The following is a 20,324-nucleotide window of genomic DNA, read 5'->3' as shown; positions in this document are numbered from 1 at the left end:
GGCTCTTTCTTCAACAAGGATAGGTGGACTGCGCTCTTGGCCAGCCCTGAATTCAACGGCCGAACCCTGGCCGTCCAGAGTGCCCGCTCTGGGGCTGTCAAGCTCGCCTCAGCGGTCTCTACGTGGAACTAGCCGGGTGGCGCGGAGTATCCCCTGCGTCTTCTCTGGACCGATCTACTGTTCGTTCGTTCACTCACTCACTCACTCACTCACTCACTCACTCACTCACTCACTCACTCACTCACTCACTCACTCACTCACTCACTCACTCACTCACTCACTCACTCACTCACTCACTCACTCACTCACTCACTCACTCACTCACTCACACCATTCGCTTTACAAGAAGGGAGTAAACGGGCGAGAAACGGCTACCCACGCGGCCTAAAGCAAGCGTAATGCAAAGAAGGGGTAAGGCATGCAGACATGGACAGAAGAGAAGTGGACAACACGAACGCCGACTATCAACTGAAGGAAGCACTGAGGCGAAAAAAGAAAAAAAGACACAAAACTAATCTGCACATGCCCTGGAATGGTAGCACCACGTGTCAATCAGGTACGCGTGCCAGTCTACATGAGTGGTAACTGTTAAGTATTTCATCTCTTCCCTATGTAAGTAATCGAAGGTGAACTCACGCACGCACTTCCACCATTATTGATATGTCATGCCTCGACCATAAGACGCGTATCTTCATTCGCATGCCTGTACAATATCACGCATTCATGTAACTCAGGGGTGAATTTACAATCTTGGCAGTCTTGGCAATATCAGGAAATATTAGAAGGTGATCCATCGGCTAATGACCTTTTATGTTCCGTTAGCCTCCGATTGATACACCGCCCAATTTGCCCTGCGTAGAAATGACCACAGCTAAAGGGAATGTTATATATCACACCCATACGACAGTCAGTAAAACTGTTGTTCTTGACGTGTTTCACTCTGTTCTCTCTTGCTTTTCACTTGCTCTTGTTTTCTCTGCACGGCAGCGCATATCTTACCTAGCTTGTTGGGGGCAGTGAAACCAACATTAAAACCATATCTGCTTGCAAATTTCTTGAGCCTGTGCTATACTTAATGAACGTGAGGAATAGCCACTACTCTTTTCTTGCTATTATTACCTTTTTTAATCACGTCCGTCCCCCTCAAAATCGACTTCTTTAGGCGTTCAGCCACAATGACGACTGGCAAAAAGGAAGTGCACACGCACTTCCTTCTATGTCAAACTTACCTGATCACTCTTCGAATTACAGCAAAGAGGAATATGATGATTCCAGTCCTGTTTTGCTTGCATACTACTGTAGCTAGGAGAAATCCACTGCAGCAAGAGGCGGGGTTTGGTGGGCGCAGGGTATAAGGATAATAAAGACCAGATCAGTTCTCAGTTACATCAAGTCATCCAAATTTTTGATATTTTTCTAATCAACATACTTTATGCATAATCATGACATGTTCGTGTCAGCACAACAATGTCGACTATAGCGGTTTGCTCAAATGAGCAACACTGCAAGTGTAGCAATCAGCAGAAACAATCGTGAATTTCATTCAAGGAAGCAGCTCAAAAGTTCAACTTACCCTCCGCGGATGCTTAGCGGCTGTGGTGTTGCGCCGCTAAGCACGAGGTCGCGGTTATCAAATCCCGGCCGCGGCGGCCGCATTTCGATGGGGGCGAAATGCCAAATCGCTCGTGTCTCGAGCATTTGGGGAACATTAAAGGTCCCCTAGTCGTCAAAATCATTTCGGCGTCTCCCAATACGGGGTGCTCCATAAACAAATCATGGTTTTTGGCACGTAAAACGCTCAAATTCAATTTAAAAATTTGGGTTGCTCGAATTAAAACTGCATTTGTTACATTATATTACGGTACATTATTTTACGAGCTGCCTGAATTTGTGAAAATTGTTGCGGTTGAACCGGCCAAATACTGCTGTCATGAGTCTTTTAAATCAGCATTACAGTGGCGGATACTGCATTTTCACTAAGCATTAGGGATGGCTTCGTGTCTGTAGTTTCTACTTTCACTAATGGTACATTAGGGTTGTCGATCCTGTATTCCGATTCCGATTGCCAGATGCTCGAGAGCTGAATAACAGGGGACACGCGCCACCCGAATGGCGGCTCACATTCCGGAGCAGTGAGAGGGACGCAAGCGAGGGCCGAGGAGAACTTCCAGAGATGTCTGACCGAATACCAACGTTGCCGCTTCACTATCATCAACGACAGCCACATAAAACACGACAGCACGCAGTCAAAACAAAATCACGAAGCAGCCTAAACGCCCGAGCGGACACGGCCAAAGCGTGCTATCGAAAGGTGCAAACACTCGCGTGTGGAGAAAATTACCAAATCAATCAATCAATCAATCAATTTTATTTCCTTAAAGAAGCAGGAGTACAGGACTAAAAGCTTGGATAGCTTGACGTGGTCCCGACCCCTTGTAAGTTGGTATAACAGCAAGATGACAGCCAGTCATACACAAGAAATGAAAAAAAAGCATCACAATGTAACGGGTAATACAGAGTGAAACAAGACGGCAAGAAATAACACTCATAACAGTGGGGAACAAAATTAGGAGGATAAGAAGGCATGGCCTAGTCTTGCAAATAAATAAGTTGACAAAAACGTTTAATGCGAGAGTTTCGGTTTCTGGAGGGATCAAAATTTTATTTTGTCGGTCTAATAGGTTTAAAAGCGAAGGTAATGTATGAGATAAAGATTGCTTATCATAGGAGGTTCTTGAGGTGGGTACGAACCAGACTTCTTTATGTCGGGTCTGTCGAATATTTGTATTTTCTCGAAGTTTTGCCAGATTAATTGTATCATCAATGCCAAATTTGACGAAATCTTTGTAGCACACCATCAACCTATAATTTTAAAAACAAAATACAGGAAGAATTTCATATTTAGAAGAAAGTGGTTCTGTGGAGTGCGTATAATTAACATCAGCTATGTAACGCATAACTCTTTTTTGTAGCAAATGTAGTTTGTGCAAGTTTGTGACACCAGTTGTACCCCACACCATGAGGCAGTACTGCATGACAGATATCACCAGAGCATTGTATAGCATTATTTTTACCTTGGTCGGGAGTAAGCGACGCAGACGAGCAATAACACCAATGGCAGATGACAATTTAGATTGGAGATGATCAACATGCTCATTCCAGGTAAGGTTCTTTGTAAAATGCACCCGAAGGATATTAACAGAATCCACTATCTCTAACTTATCACTGCCCAGACACAAATTCATATTAGTTGTCAACAACTTTCCTCTAGGCGCGTACAAGATAACTTTTATTTTCTTAGGGTTGATTTTTAAGCAGTTTATCACGGACCACCGTTCTAAGTCAGACAGCGTCTTATCAGCCTTTATTTCTATATCTGTTTCCACGTTGCCTGTAATAAAAACGGTTGTGTCGTCTGCATACGAAATGAATGTAGCGTTATCTGTACAGCGTACAATGTCATTTATATAAATCAAAAATGAAAGTGGGCCCAAAATGCTTCCTTGCGGCACACCAGTGATAACTGGCTTCCTTGAAGATATTGTGTTACTGGCATCTACGAACTGTGATTTGTGGGACAGATAAGATGTCATAAGCGAGTGGGCGGTTCCACGTACACCATACATTTCTAATTTGTTAAGAAGGATGGAATGAATAATTAAATCAAAAGCCTTACAGAAATCTATGTATATGCCTAGTGCCATATGCTTCCGGCTGAATGCACCTAAAATTATTTCTTTTTGGCTCAGGAGGGCTGTTCCCGTAGAGCGGTGCTTTCTAAAACCATGTTGAAAGTCTGCAATCAAATGGTGACGGTTAAAGAATGAGAGTAATCGCGCGTGCATTATTTTCTCTATGCCCTCAGAAAATACTGGAATTATTGATATAGGCCGATAATTATTTAATGCTGTTTTATCACCACGCTTGAAGACGGGAACAACGCGGGTAATTTGCATTCTCTTAGGAAAGGCACCTGTTGATAATATTAAGTTATAAACATGGGCTAGAATAGGGCTTATAATTTCGAGCACATACTTTATAGGGCGAATCTGGATACCGTCAGCGTCTAGTGACTTGCTGTTGCTTGTAGCTCTAATAGACGAAAAAAACTTCAGGAGAAGTAGTTGGAGCAAGGAAAAGCGATGCTCCATTCCTGTTTACTGGTAGAAACTGAGCGTAGTTAGTTAGGCGATGTCGGAGCGATGTCGATGTCGAGCGTAGCGATGTCGATGTCGATGTGGCGATGTCGAGCGCAGCTAGTTAGGCGACGTCAGAGCAATCAAGCAATTGCTCCGACGTCGTCGGTGAGCGCATTCCGATAGAGATGATCTAAGTCGGATTTAGGCAGTCTGAAAGAATCAACCGAATGTAGTCGGTGCGACCTTTATCGACCACTCAAACAGGATGACTGTGTGGAGTGTTCTGAGTGCAATAAATATGTGGTAATACGACAGACATATGACCCCCCCCCCCCTCGTAAGAAATCTCAAGCACGGGTCATATCTGACTCTTTCAAGTCTTTTCTATATGGTCATATACGCAAAAATGAAACCTGACATAGAGTCAAGTATCAATATATCAAGGTGCATACGAGGTGAGAAATGGCAAACGCACCACTTTTGCTGCACTGTTGTGATCCAGGTCTTGTGGTTCGTGGTTCGCACTAAAGCGTCACTCCGAGGGTCGCTTTCCCTACGCCACCGGGGCACCTAAAACATGTTATCTGGCTTGCGGTATACCAGCGCGACGCACTAACCTGGTTAAGCGGAACCACGCCGTCGTCGCTGTCTATCGCCGAGAGAGACCTATTCGTGAGGAGATAAGGTCGGAACTGAAGACCGAGGCTTCGGGCAACCTGACAACTGGTGCCATCCAGACGGATCTCCCGGTGGTGGTGGTGGTGGTGGTGTCCGTTGCGGACCAAAACGGCAATGAGCATTCTTTAGATGCTTCTCTCGAAGCAGCCCCTTCACCAGCACCCGCCTGGATGGCAACGGGTCCCAATGACGAATTTGACGAGCAAACAAAGATGCTCCCTTCGAGGCGACGACCACTACACCTCGCTCTAGCGGTAACAACCGTGAAGGCTAGTCACGTGAAAGCGACGGGCTCACCGTCACAAACAGCGATAAGCAGTGTCGACGACTCCCCTGGAATAAGCGAGCACACGAATCCAAATTGCCTTCGTCATTGCTTCGTAGGTGGGTTTGAAGTTTGGACATCACAGGCGGAGTCCAGCCAGCTGGTGCGGCCATACGGGGAATTTTACGAAGAGTTCGGCCATTATGTTTGGATAAGGCACAGTCATCAGGTTCCCTCGTCTAGTAAACTAGGGAAAAGAACTGTCTTCAAAGCGGACACATTTGCTGCAGTGTGGGTGCTGAAGTAGTGTGCTCAGACATGTAGTGAACTCCGACATTTAAAGCACTCCGACATGGACTAAAAGAGTGAAGAGCAGAAGAGTGGGTCTAAAAATGAATCTGCAGAAAACTAAAGTATTGTTTAACAGTCTCGTAAGAGAACAGCAATTTACAATAGGCAGCGAGGCACTGGAAGTCGTAAGGGAATACATCTACTTAGGGCAGGTAGTGACGGCGGATCCGGATCATGAGACGGAAATAATCAGAAGAATAACAATGGGCTGGGGTGTGTTTGGCAGGCATTCTCAGATCATGAACACCAGGTTGCCATTATCTCTCAAGAGAAAAGTGCATAATAGCTGTGTCTTTCCAATACTCGTCTACGGGGCAGAAACCTGGAGCCTTACGAAAAGGGTTCTACTCAAATTGAGGACGACGCAACGAGCTATGGAAAGAAAAATGGTAGGTGTAACGTCAAGGGATAAGAAAAGAGCAGATTGGGTGAGGGAACAAATGCGAGTTAGTGGGCTGGGGTGTGTTTGGCAGGCATTCTCAGATCATGAACACCAGGTTGCCATTATCTCTCAAGAGAAAAGTGCATAATAGCTGTGTCTTTCCAATACTCGTCTACGGGGCAGAAACCTGGAGCCTTACGAAAAGGGTTCTACTCAAATTGAGGACGACGCAACGAGCTATGGAAAGAAAAATGGTAGGTGTAACGTCAAGGGATAAGAAAAGAGCAGATTGGGTGAGGGAACAAACGCGAGTTAATGACATCTTAGTTCAAATCAAGAAAAGGAAATGGGCATGTGCAGGACATGTAATGAGGAGGGAAGATAACCGATGGTCATTAAGGGTTGCGGAATGGATCCCAAGGGACGGGAAGTCCCTTGGATCCAGGGGGCGGCAGAAAGTTAGGTGGGCGGATGAGATTAAGACGTTTGCAGGGACGGCATGGCCAATATTAGTACATGACCGGGGTTGTTGGAGAAGTATGGGAGAGGCCTTTGCCCTGCAGTGATGATGATGATGATGATTCTCATATCTGGAGCCTGTTTTGTAAATATGCAAAATAAACCAGTTAGTCTCGCTTCAACCTCCCTATCTCATCTCCTCACCAAGAAGCAAATCGCGGAGATAGGCACAGACGACCGCGGGGGCGCGCTTGGTCCGCTTAGTACGACGTTCTCGTATAACGCAGGCTAGCGACCCTGATACTTATGCCCCAGTGCCAAGCATGGACCCCAGACCCAGATCCACACTTCCCAAAATACGGTCCTATATATTTCCTTACATGGCGCGTTTCTTATGCTCAACGTTCCTTATATGATTTGTAAACTTCCAGTTCTTGCATTATAGCCAGATACGATGCCTATTATTGTGTGTTTCCAGTATTTCCTGCGCCTTATATGACCTTTAGGGTTCCAGATCTGGCAACATATTTTCGCGAAGAATGTATGCCAGAGGTCCTTTTTTTTTCTTTTTGCGACTGGTTGGTCTCTTCGATGTGAGGGAGGCAGGCAGAGAACGGTGTCCAACAAACACTAAAACGAAGGTTGGACATCATTTTACAGCTGTGCACCAGAGTTAATTCCTCGATGACTGAAAAGGACTATGGCCGGCCTGCGTGCGGACATGCGGGAAATGTTATCGCAAATGCGGACATTTGCTCTCGATTATTAGTGGGTTTGCTTTGATGATCCGTACCTGCCAGCCACAACCCATTGGCTCTTATTTCTCTGCCGGCCTGCAGCCATGGTTCCCAGACGTATGGACAGCTCCCGTTGAAATGATACCCGCTGTGCCAGCTATGCAGCCGCCTCCGACATGTTTCGCTACCTGAACTGCGGCAGAGCGCCTTTGACCGCGAGAAGCTATCGAGCAGGATAAGGACCTGAAGGCGATCGCGGACTCCATAGCCTCATTATCGGAGCGCTAAAATTCTATAAAAGAAGGTGTATGACATCCTGCAGCACATTGGCCATCGGGAAGTTCCGATGAGAACGACGGGTGACCACGATGCCATCTCTACGACCACATCGGCCCCCTCGCACCCCAGTGCCGCAACGGGTTCCGTGAAGACGGACCTCAACGTAGGGAGGAACGCGATACTCGGGGTTTGCAGCTCAACCCTCGGGAAACTAGAATGGCCGGGTGTAGGGGGCCCATCCGGCCTTCCATTTTATACTTTGTCGAATGGTCAGCCTCTCACATCTCGTGTCCAAGCAAACGGGACCGACACAAGATTACGGCAGGCTTCTTACTTCCAGCATAGAAACCCTGACAGGCTTTCCCTCCTTCCGCATGATCCCGCGCCAGCGAATAGAGAAAAGCTTACCGTTGCTCATGCGGGATGAACATATGAGCACATGGATCTACGCGTGGATGAGAGTAATTATACAACGTTTAGAGCAGCCGTACATACGGCTGTAAGAAACTGAAACGAACCGCACGGATCCCTTGGCTAGTTGATAGTAATTTGCGCAGAAAGGCGAAATGCTTTCACGAAGGTCGCACGGCACTCGTTGTCCCTGCGTGTTTAAGGTCGGAAGTTTTAAAGCACTGTCATGTCGACTCTCCAGCGGGCCACCTAGACGTCCCGCATGGGTGGGATACTAATTTTCTCCGCCGTTATTTGTGGCCAAGAAAACATGTTTTCCCACATCAACAAGTACGTCACCTCCTGCTCTGACTGCTAAAACCCGGAATACCGGCCAGTTTCACCCACCTTGGGGCGTTCAAGAATGATCCGACACCTTATGTAGATAAAGGCCTAAACGCGCAATATCGAACCGAAGACACCAGGAAAATAGCTCACTGCCTCCAGCGCGAGCTCCAACAAGTGGACCGAACCGAAAAAAAAGTAAGTTAAAAAGTGAATGTTGTGCAAGGCGAATGCTGACATGTTCGGCCGTACTCCGATGGTGACGCGGACGATGAGTCTGTTGACGAAAATCGTAAGAAAAAGAAAATGTGTGATATCCGTCCTAAGGTACGTAAGTGTGGTTCGCGTGGTGACCAGAGACTTGCCTCGAGTAATCGTGTTTGTGAGACGGAGAACCTTGATCGAAGGTGTCAAGCGGAAAATTCAGACAAGGTCGAAGTTTACGTGAACTGGCGTACATATTCTAATGTGTACGGTTCTAGAAGCATCGCTGCTTACGACAGTAACACTGATGTGTATTACAGTGCAAGTGAATGAACTTTAGTGTTAATTTTCTTGTGTTTCGCGATTGCTCGGGCTTTTTTCCATTTTGTGAAACGTGCTTGTTCTTACTTTATTTTCATTTTCCATTTTCTATTCCTTGCCGCTACTTCATTTTTCTTACGTGAATCCCTCCCATATCCGCTTTTATCAATGTTCTGTTCTTTTGACGTTCGCAGTGCATTGCGGAAACGAGTGAAACAATCTTCCATATAGGGAGGTGTCGCGAATAAAGGATGCTGCGGGTCTCTATTTTTTTTTGTGTGTGTGACTGTTGGGTTTTCTTCGATGTGGTGGCGCCAGGCAGAGAGTGGTGTTCGAGACGTGGAAACAAGAAAATGAGCGGCGCGGACCATTAGAGCCTTTGCATGGGATTGACCGCAACGGCGCCAATAGGAAATGTGCTCCCGCCCGGCCAATACAGACGTACCTGACAGTCACTTTGTCTATGGACTGTCCAATGATTGTTCTGCACGTGGCCCACCTTGCGGGATACCGAAGTAGGTGAGGACGTGTGTGTGCACATGTCGCGCGTGGTTCTCACTCGGCTGCACCCATCAGTCATGATTATTTTGTTCCCGCTGTGTCTTCGAGACCATGCTGGTCGTTTAGACTCTAGCGTCTGTTGGATCACACCGGCTTGCCTTATTTTTCTGAGTAGGTGATTGGTGGAGAGTTCTGTGAGGCCCAATCGTCCACTTGATCCTTGGATGCTGCACTAACCAATCCACCTTTTGCACTACGCTGTGGAGCCACCTTAGCAGGCTTCGCAAGAGACAATATGTATGGCTTCGTGGCAATCCGGGACTCAGAGAGAGATGCTGCATGAACGTGTTGTGTGACTGGATGCCTCGTGGAAAAAGCACTGAGGCCGCGACAGCGACTTTGACGCTAGTTACAACCGCCAGTCGTCGAAATACCATGACGGTATTTCGTTGAGCTACGCCTACAAAACCAGTCACCGTGCGATGTGCCTGATAGAATACATCGCACCCTAACGTGATTGCCACACTGCCTACGCTTGTATTCCTATAATTTCTACTTAGTCATACTGAATACGAATCCAAACATGCTTAGGAAGTAGAAGTGCACGAACGTGAGCACCCGTCAGCTGCACATGAATTTCTAGTCGGGGTCGATTACGCTCGGACGAGGTTAGCCGTATCGTAGCAGCTGAATTTATTATGGGGTTTTACTTGCTAAAACCCTGATCTGATTATGAGGCACGCCGAAGTGGGGGCTCCGGAATAATATGGACCACCTGGGGTTCTCTAACGTGCTCCTGGGTTCCCACGATACTGTGCGCAGAGTATTTATGGAACACTAGAATGACGCATTTGTTTACATCGGCACGTGTATGGTCGCCAGTGTACGGGCGCTAGCTGTTCGCTTCAAGGGCAGTACACAGTATAGGATCAGGTACTTCAATATCTGCATATAAAAGCTACCCGATCAATTAAAAAATACACCCCACGGTACCCTTCAAAGCCTCCTTGATACATGTAAAATAAACATTTCCAAAGGTCCCTGCAAAAGCTTCCCGATTAATGTAAAAAAAATGCTTCCATAGCTACTTGCAAAAGCTTCTTGATGGATGTAAACAAATACTCCCATAGCACCATGCAAAAGCTCTACGATAATGTAAAAAGTACGCACAAAGCTCTTTCAAGAATCTCCTAAATAAATGAAATATATACTTTTATAGTTTCAAGCAAAAGCTCCTTGTAAACATATAGCGCCATACTTGCCTGCAATATATTTTACATGGATGCAAACATACTCACCCATAGCTCCCTGCAAAACTTCCCCGATGAATGTAAATATAAAGTGCCATAGCTTATTGCAAAAGCTCCCCTATGGGGGTAAACATATACTCCCATCAGCCCACCCTAAACTTCCGTTCCGCAGGGGTGTAAACTTTTTACTCCAGCTGACCGGAGCATATCAAATTCCTATCGGGGAATTCGGTAAAGGACAAATCATTTGCTCCAATTTGGCCTAATTTTTGCTTGCCGTATAATGAAAGACGCGAGATATATGAAAGAAATGGCTGCGGAGGTTTCAAGTCAGCCATATTTCAAATCACTCTGCTCACTACAATGTTTGTAACGGCTCTTTTAGTCTCAAGGCATTAGATATTAATTCCATTTATTTCAGGCGGTATACAAGTGCCTATACCCAGAAAGTACATATGCGAATACAACAAGCTACCGCGACGCCGAAAAAGGGGTATGAGCGCTTAGATTTTGCGAACTGAGCGTGCTGTCATTCACCTGAGCAGAATGTTTTTCAGATATTTATGCCGTTTACATGCTCTGTGGATGTTAATTTATGTGGGCGATCCCCACTTTTCCTTCACTTGCAGCAGGCGGAAAAGCCATTTCGAAGGAAAAAGGCCATAGTATGCATCTACGCTACGGTGTCAACGGGACACTCCGGGCAGATCAACTAAATTCATACGCATAAATACCATGCGGTATTTGTTCATCGTATAATATGTCTATACCCCACTATTTTCACATACTAATTCCGAAGAACAAGTGGGAGCATGAACTAGAAATACCTTTATATAGAGTTGACATACGCTTGCTAATATGTTACACCGGCTCAGATAAACCAAAATGTAAAACATTTGACATATATAACGTTAGAAGAGATATGTTGAGAATATAAAGAGAATTGAGCAGATATTATCGTATATGGCTGAAAAAGCTTGAGCCAGATACCGGTATAAAACAAATTAACCGATATGACTATGTATGGTTATATACGTAAATGACCATTCATGACTGTTGTGTCCTACATGCCCGATTTGTTATAAAGTCATAACTAAATTTTTCTACTTAAAACCATATATAAAATTACTTTAAGGTCCTCTTCCGGGGGGGGGGGAGGGGGGAAGAAAAGAAGAAATGAAGAGCAGAAGTGCTCCACTACGCACCTGAGAAATAAGAAACAGTCGACGCTTACCAATCCGGCTATGGCAATCATGTTTTGCCATTCATCTACATATGTAATCAAGTTCGCCAAGTTTGCTAGAAAGAAATAGAGAAAAGCTGAAGTTTAGGGAGCATATCATAATCACAAGGATTTGCATCGTGTAATTTTCGTAAGGATAGTACTGGAAGTGTTTCAGAGAAGTAATTGCTCCAAAACTATATACATTAAAGCACTTACGTTCTTTAGGCACTTCACTTTGAATTAGCTTAATCAGATATGGCACAAAAAAAAAATCGGCGGAACCCATCTAAAGACGACTGTCGATGGTATTGTGGTTAGCATTTTATCAACACAGTGACACAACGTATTGGCACCATCGAAATGATTTGTGCACAAGGCGTGTATTGCAGCGGGACACCTATTTCGCGTTTACCTAGGACCACTCGGCACTACCTATGGGCGCCGCCACGAAGCCTGTGCGTTCCATTTTAAATCCATAGCGCGCCGGTGCGTGCGAACGCTGATAAGCGCGTCCTGCGGAAGCTGGGCTCCCCTCTCGCTCTCCTTTCTGAACGCGCTGCGCCATCTAGTGACGTTGCCGAGACGTACGCACGTGGCTTTCCAGAAGAGTAGTGTTGCGCGGTGGTGCGTGGTAACGCTGAGAATTGTTTCCTCGGTGGCCGCACACCCAGTAGCACATACTCAGATACCCAAGTTCATCATCAGCCTGGTTGCGCCCACTGCAGGGCAAAGGCCTCTCCCATATTTCTCCAACTACCCCGGTCATGTACTAATTGTGGCCATGTTTTCCCTGCAAGCTTCTTAATGTCATCCGCCGAACTAACTTTCTGCCGCCCCTGCTACGCTTCCCTTCCCTTGGAATCCAGTCCGTAACCCTTAATGACCATCGGTTATCTTCCTTCCTCATTACATGTCCTGCCCATGCCCATTTCTTTTTCTTGATTTCAACCAAGATGTCATTAACCCGCGTTTGTTCCCTCACCCAATCTGCTCATTTATTATCCCTTAACGTTACACCTGTGATTCTTCTTTCAATAGCTCGTTGCGTCGTCCTCAATTTAAGTAGAACCCTTTTCGTAAGCCTCCAGGTTTCTGCCCCGTAAGTGAGTACTAGTAAGACACAGCTGTTAGATACTTTTCTCTTGAGCGATAATGGCAACCTGCGGTTCATGATCTGAGAATGCCTGCCAAACGCACCCCAGCCCATTTTTATTCTTCTGATTATTTCGGTCTCATGATCCGGATCCGCGGTCACCCAAATTACCAAGAGGTTAATTGAACAGTGGCACATGCCCAATTGATTCATGGCGCCGCCCGCTAAAGCGTTGGCGTGGAAGTGTTCATTGAAAGTGCGTGCATGCGCAGTGTATTTATGGCGCAGCCTGTTAAAGCGTCAGTTTAAAGGTGCATTTTTGTCATTGTAGGGTGGCAGATTTCCAGTGGCACACATTTACCCAAGTTTTCCTCAAACGCGTTCATAGGAGAGCTGCACGTGGCTACTACACTGTAAGTAGTACTGCTTTTTTACGCGCAGCACAACGTAAAAAAATGGAGGTCGCTTAAGCTTCGCCTTCAAGATTGGAACGCGATAGCGTTATCGCACCCCGTTCGCACCGCCAACTCATTCGCTCGGCATGCTTTTGAGTCAGACAAAGACATATTTTTCATATACAACACTTCCAAGTACACAGCAACTCTTTGGGGCGTCCTCGCACCGGTCCCCGCACGGCCCCAATGCGCTCAAACGGGACGAAGGGGTGTAGCGGGCGAGTTGTTCGCCGCCTGTCTGGGCAGCGCCGCACATTGCGATCAGGGGGTCTTCTGTGTTTGCCGCAAGATGGCTCTGCGTGTGCGCCAAGCGCAGAAGAAATGTAGCGGAAACGTACTTCGCTACTCGTTTAACTACGACTTCTGTAATTTACATGCTCATATTTACCGATATACACCGCAGTATAAATTTCTACGGTGCGTTTCTAAGGCAACACCGCATTCACTACAGGCACTTTTGTCCCACTTTGAAGCATCGAACTCATGGCTCAGTGGTAGCATCTCCGTCTCACACTCCGGAGACCCTGGTTCGGTTCCCACCCAGCCCATCTTGCAAATTATTTTCATTTTGGAATTGCCTTCCGGGATTTTTCGCCCACGGCCAACGCCGCCGATACCGGATTTCAGTGACACGAGCTCCTTAACATTGTCACATTAAAAATACAACGTTATGCCTGTAGCCCCAAAAAACCGTCCCTTGCCCGTATATGTGGGCTGCGCGAGCTGTCTTGCGGGGAAAGCGAAAATTTACTGAAAAGGAACAGAATTCCGCTGTCGCACGCCCGGCGGCGGCGCGCTAATCTGCCGGCGCATGTCCGCGTGATGAACGCGCATGCGTATCTCGTCGCGGTGTGGCAGCGTGGCCATGTGTATCTTGCGCGATAAAAAATATCGCGCTCACAGGTTGGCGGGAATGCGGCAGCCGCGGTAGTGGTTACATTGCGAATCGAAGCTTGCATAAAAGGTAAATCAAACTGTAAAGATTATCATCGTGTACGTGGGCAAAATTAGAAAAGTTCTCCATCTAGTAGATGAGTGGGTAAATCCCATTGTTAATGACTTCAGGCCATTGTGTGGTTATTGGTGGTGCCGTTGCCGCAACGTCTGTGCAAGTAGACTGTTTTGTATACCACCATCAGTGTTCGCCGCTGAGATGTGTTTCACGGAGCTTGCTTCTGCTGACTTCGGCCGAAGTGAATAAAAAATCCCTTGGTCTGCTCCAGCAAATGTGTGGAGCACACTGGAATGTCTAGGTGAGCACATTTTCTTATATCATCGGTTCCCTTCTTTAGTTTCCCTTTCGAAGCATCTGAGGAGTGAAGATAAGGTACATGATCACAGAAGTCATATTGCTCCCCTGTTATACTTACACGGTGGAAAGCACTGCTGAGAGAATCATTATATGGTGACAGGCTGTGCATAAATCCAATTGTCTACTAATACTTCTCGTGATGAAACGATGCATAAATATTTTTTTATATTTCCTGATCAACTACCCTCCCTACTTTTTGCAGTGGTCGGTAGTTACAGTGGCGCACTTCAAGCAAGTAACAAATCGAATTACGCATGGAAATTTCAATACATGGTCACTGTGGAGTATTCAAGAAATAGAAAACAGTTCAATATAGAAAACAATTGACTAAAAAAGGTATGGTGATGCGAGCTGATTAGAGTAGTAATTTAACTTCTTAATGGCATCAGGTGGCCTGTGAGAGTGATAGATGTATTTGTCATGAACGTTTTTTACCACACGAAGACTTGCAATGCATATGGTCACATCATGTAGCCAGCAACACCAAATAGTAGTGAATGCTGTCAGCTATGCATTATTGGTCACCACGACTGTCTTTCGTTCTCGTGGTACTAAGTTCAACGATGACTCTGGCTAGGTTCGACTGCTTTGAAAACTTTTTATTGCTTGCGATAGCCGTTTCAGTTAAATTTACTTTTGTATCTGTCTACAATATGTCTTAGCCATGGTGTAATGAGGTGGTTATTTTTGTCCTTTTCAGGAGCGCCCACAGCTTGATATGTTGGCAAAGCTCATTGCACAAATTTTACTCCACTGTCGTCTTTCACCAAGAGGAGAATCACCAAGTACTGATAATTTTTCTTCAATAAACGAAGGCTGTCACACTGGCCATCTCCTTCGTACTGAATTCTCTGCTGCATTATAGGCATGGCAGGCTGCAAAGCAGGCAGCTGTGGCATATGGCAAGTAATGAATTTTAGGTTGTAGAAGTGTATCAGGTGAGCGTAAAAACATCCAATTTCGAATTTTTGACTGGTGCTTGGTAATTGTGCTGCACAATAACGATAATAAAAATTACAAGTTCACGCTGATCTTATAGCAATACGTACATTTTATGGTATTTCGCTGTAAAACGTACGTAATTTTTACCGTGTAGGGCCTGTAGTTTTAACAGTAATATTACTTGAACCTATCCAGATGCTGTAAAATGAAGAAACGGTCATGTGTAATCTTTCCGGCAAAACTTTGACAGCCAAATATGAGGGTCAAATTCCTGTTAACAGCCTACTTCTTACAGTGAGGCACATACCCAGTGACCGAAATTGGCACCGAAGAGGCTCATTGACGACCAGCGCATAACGAGGGGCACATACTCAGTGCTCTAAGATGACGTCATAAAGTCATGGAAGAGCGATACATACACATTCCCGTATGTACACTGACCCTTGTCGGCGTGAAAGACGTTCGTTGAAGAGCTGAAATATTCAAAGAGTGCCACATACTCAGTGATCCGTGTTGGTCGGACGGTTGATGTCAAATCCTGTTCATTTAGCACAGGAGCCCGATGCGATACCCATTCGATCATCGACTACCCAGTCAACCAGGCAGGCCAGAAAACGGTTAGAGACAAATATAAAACATACAGCGTTTGTCAAACTCCCCAGGAAATTTTGTGAAGTACCCTAAGAATTCTAACACACTAAGAATGTATTGTCGGTATGTATTGATACATGAATATTGCGTGCTTCCTGTGGACTATGCAAGCGGGTGCCTCGACGAAGACGACAAACGTTCTCTGGCTCTTGAGCTGTCGGCTAGACTAGCAAGCGCTGCACTTATCCTTTGTAAATATACATTGTAAATAGTCTCCAGTTCATAATCTTTCGTTCGCGTAACATTTGGTGAAGGGTGCCGCTCCCCGTCTTTGCCACGGAGCCCCGGAGCGGCCGCACTGTGCTGCTTTCCACCATGGCTCCTGGTGACGGCACCTCGTCTGCTTCTACTCTTGCGACCCCGACAACAACGTACGTTACGCTTACCAATCTCCGCGATCCTGGCATATTCTCTGGCCAAGATTATGTCGACATTGAGGACTGGCTCAGCCTGAATGAGCGTGTTAGCCGAAACAACCATTGGGACCCTGCCATTATGCTAGCGAATGTACTATTCTACTTAGGTGGAACTCCTCGTGTGTGGTTCCGGACGCACGAGGACGAGATCTCTAGCTGGGATGCTTTCAAGGAGAAGCTCAGGAACCTCTTTCGAAATCCCACCGCTCGGCAGCTGGCTACTAGAAAAGAGCTTGCTGCCCGAGTTCAGTCATCTACAAAATCGTATGTCTCGTACATACAAGACGTGCTAGCTCTTCCCGGAAAATCGAAGAGAAAATGGCCAAGGTTGAAAAAATCAGCCACGTACTCAAAAGCATCGCGTTCAACTTGTTGGTCTTCAACAATGTGTCCATCATCGACGACATTGTCAAGTAGTTACGCCACGTCGAGCTCGCCAAAAGCCGCCGCGTCATTCCACAGTTCTCCCGGTTCCCTAACACGGCTGTGACGTCGTCTTGCGTCGACGTTACCTCTTCACCACCCTTAAAAGAGCAGCCCACACGTATTGTTCGCCACGATGTCGAGGCTACAAGTCCTGCGTCATTCCATTCACGCCAACTTGATCCCACCATTGACCAACCAGCCCCAGTGATCTCTCTCATTCAGGCAGTTGTGCGGCAAGAATTTGCAAACCTAGGTTTTCCTGCTGCCTGCTCCGTCTCCCGACCTGACGCCCGACCGGTGCCGACAAATACGCCTCATAGCGATCTGCATTCCCCTCCTAGATACGGCAACCCTACCGAGTGGAGAACTCCGGACGACAAACCCATTTGCTTCCGTTGCCTCCGCATTGGCCACGTCACTCGCCAGTGCCGCACATCCCTGACGTCGCCGTATTCAAGCTCCCTTTCCCCGCCTCCTTGCCCGTACGCCGACCCGCACTGTTACTCGCCTCGCCGTATGCCTCCTACCTCTGACGTCTCCGTAGCTGACAGTCGTCCTGCCACCACAGCGCCGTCGGTCCCCGTCGCCGCAGCCACGCCGCTATTCGTCGCCGACCAATTATGGAACCTCCCAGACGGAAAACTAGGCCATGCAGCTCCTGGAGGTATGACAGTTTTCATAAGAAAGCGCTGAAAAGGAAGACGAAGTCTAAGGAACACATGTTCGTTTGACCTCCTCTTCGTATTTATCGCTTTTTTTATGAAAACTGTCATTATGAACCAACCCACCCAAATCAAGGTATTATTCCTGGAGGTAGTGATGCATTATCTTCCTCGTGTCGAAATCCTCCACTGACGCTGCCAACGAACCAGAACTTACTTAATATTCACCTCGAAGTTGTGCCTTAATTTTTGACGGCTTTCATTAATAGATACTGGATCCCAGCTGTCCATAAGGAGTTGTAACCCGTTGTCGACTGAGTAAGGTTCTCACGCCTGCTACTACACGAGCCATACGCGAGACCGATGGCAGTAATGTTGAGGACACTGTAATGTGCACTCCCCGTATAAGTATCGCCGACCACCAAGTTCCTGTTTTTACAGTGCTGCCCGGTTGCCCCCATGGTCTAGTTCTCGGACACGACTTTCTTACGGCGCATTCAGCTTTGATCGACTGTTCTGCCGGTACCCTTTGCCTCGAACTTCCTCTACTCGCGCATATTCGTGCCGAACTGCCGAACAACATCAGTACGATAGCCTTCGTCCGCCTGCCAAGTAGAGCCTTGACTTTCGTCGATTTGCTATCATCTTCTCCTGTGCGCGATGACGATTACTTCGTCGCACCTGTTCCTGATGTACTTTTGATGCACAATATCACTGTGCCCCGCTTCGTCGTCACTGTCTCCGCTAACCGCACCTGCCTCCTTATCGTCAATTTTAGCCTGACAAAGGAACTTCTACAACGAGCATATCGGCTGCAACCCTGAGTGCTATAGAAGATGACCACATCACGACGTTTTCAGTAGACGTCTGTTCAGATTCTTTACCGTGTCCACAAGATGCTATTGCCCTGACGCAACATTTCGTCCCATGATTGCTGCGGACCTATTGCCTCAACAAGCAGCAGCTCAGTGTCGCCTTTTGGTGTCCTAGTACGACATCTTCGACCTCCACAATCGCCAATTGGGCCAGACTTCAATTGTTAAACATCACATAAATACTGGTGTTGCCAGTCCTATTCATCACCGGCCGGCCACATCGAGTTTCTCCTTCAGAGCCTCAGGTTATTCATGAAGTGAACAAGATGCTTGCGAAAGGCATTGTTGAACCTTCGTCAAGCCTTTGGGCGTCGCTCGTGGTGCCTATTAAAAATAAAGATCGCACATGACGTTTCTGCGTAGATTATCGCGATCTAAACCGTATTACCAAGAAAGACGTCTACCCCTTGCCTCGCACTGACGACGCCCTCGATTGTCTCCACGGTGCCAACTACTTTTCCTCAATAGACCTTCAGTCTGCTTATTGGCAAATTTCTGTGGATGAAAAGGACCAAGACCGCGTTCTTCACCCCTGATGGTCTATATCAATTAAATCTTATGCCACTCGGTCTATGCAACGCCCCAGCAACGTTCGAACGTAATGTCACGTAGAAGTTTGTGCAACTGTGGGCAAAATGACGTTAGCAGGTGAAGAGGAGATTGAAGTGTCTCGAAGATCGGTTGATGGTGCTATCCTGGCGACTGAGCTACACCACTGTAACTGCATATATTGTAAATACATATATTTTCTCCCCGTAACAATTTAGTGGACGTGCGGCGTAATCTCGCTACAAGCCGGCCCTGGATCTTCGCAGCGGGCGTCTCATCGGTCCGCTGTTATGGCTACTGGCGCTGCCTCCACCTCTCGGACACCAGCGGAAGTAGTGCTTATCCAGCTACGTCACCCGGGAATATTCATCGGCACTGGCAATGTCGACATTGAGGACTGGCTGACGTCGTATGAGCGCGTTGGTAAGCACAACAAGTGGGATGCCACACTTTTGCTGGCCGACATGATATTGTACTCGGGAACAACCGCGAATGTATGGTTCGAGAGGCATGAAGCCGACGTTAGAAGCTGGGACTCCTGCAAGGAAAAGCTACGCGATCTTTTTGGAAGACCTGTGGGACGTCAAATGGAGGCCAAGCAACAGCTAGCGTCTCGTGCCCAGTCATTAACCGAATCGTAGGTCGCGTATAGTTAAGATGTTCTGGCTTTCTGCCGTAAAGCGGACGCAGACATGCTGGAGGCCAGTAAGGTCGGCCACATTTTGAAGGGCATCGCGGACAATGCGCTCAACCTCCTGCTTTGCAGGAACTGCTCAACCGTTGAGTCCATCATTAAGGAAGGCCGGAATTTCGAGTAAGCGAAGAGGAAACGCATCGTACAATGCTTCGACCAACTTCGGAATACGGCTGCCACTTCCTCCTGCAGCGGCCCTGTGGCGTCACATCCGCCTACACACAGAAGAAGCTGGTACATACATGGGTATTGCGTGTTTCTTGTGAACGATGCACGGGGTGCCCCGACAAGACTACGAACTTTCTCTGGCTCTCGAGCTGTAGGCTGAACTGGCCAGCTCTGCAGTTATCCTTTGTAAATATAATTTGTAAATAGTGTCCAGTTCTGAATTCTTCGTTCACGTAAGAATATGAACAACTTCGGTTACTGCGTGTGTGCCTTAAAAGACATCTTGCTGCTGAATAATGGCTGCCCCAAAAGGCAACATCTGTCACTGAGAGCGTGCCACTAGGTAAGTGCCTAGGCTGGGTTAATGCTCCAGAATGTATGTGCCACCGAGATACGGGGAGTTTGAACTAACCATTTTGAATGTTCATTTATTTGTCGTTGAGAACCACCATCGTGCGCTACAGCATGATTGGAAGCTGCAGCCTGGATAGCCACAATAGTGTGGGTTGCTAAATGGTTTCATCAGGGAATCTGTCGTTAGAAAATATGCTGAAT

General features: G+C 46.8%; 1 protein-coding gene across 2 annotated transcripts in view; it reads right to left on the bottom strand.

Moving 5' to 3' along the window:
• Positions 1-20,324, bottom strand: part of LOC135897358 (nose resistant to fluoxetine protein 6-like) — a 76,460-nt gene that overhangs the window by 54,437 nt on the left and 1,699 nt on the right. The window contains exons 1-3 of one of the 2 annotated variants that reach the window (XM_065425970.1): positions 17,349-17,494; positions 11,507-11,600; positions 1,230-1,316 (exon numbers count right to left, since the gene is read on the bottom strand). In XM_065425970.1, coding sequence (XP_065282042.1) covers positions 1,230-1,316; positions 11,507-11,556 — 137 coding nt within the window. In that variant the 5' untranslated portion in view covers positions 11,557-11,600; positions 17,349-17,494. Of the gene's footprint in view, positions 1-1,229; positions 1,317-11,506; positions 11,601-17,348; positions 17,495-20,324 lie in introns of those variants that run through there. The other variant, XM_070538896.1, reaches the window with a different exon arrangement.

Source organism: Dermacentor albipictus, chromosome 1 (genome assembly GCF_038994185.2).
Source record: "Dermacentor albipictus isolate Rhodes 1998 colony chromosome 1, USDA_Dalb.pri_finalv2, whole genome shotgun sequence".
NCBI lineage: Eukaryota > Metazoa > Arthropoda > Arachnida > Ixodida > Ixodidae > Dermacentor > Dermacentor albipictus.
This window is presented reverse-complemented; position numbering and strand designations above follow the sequence as displayed.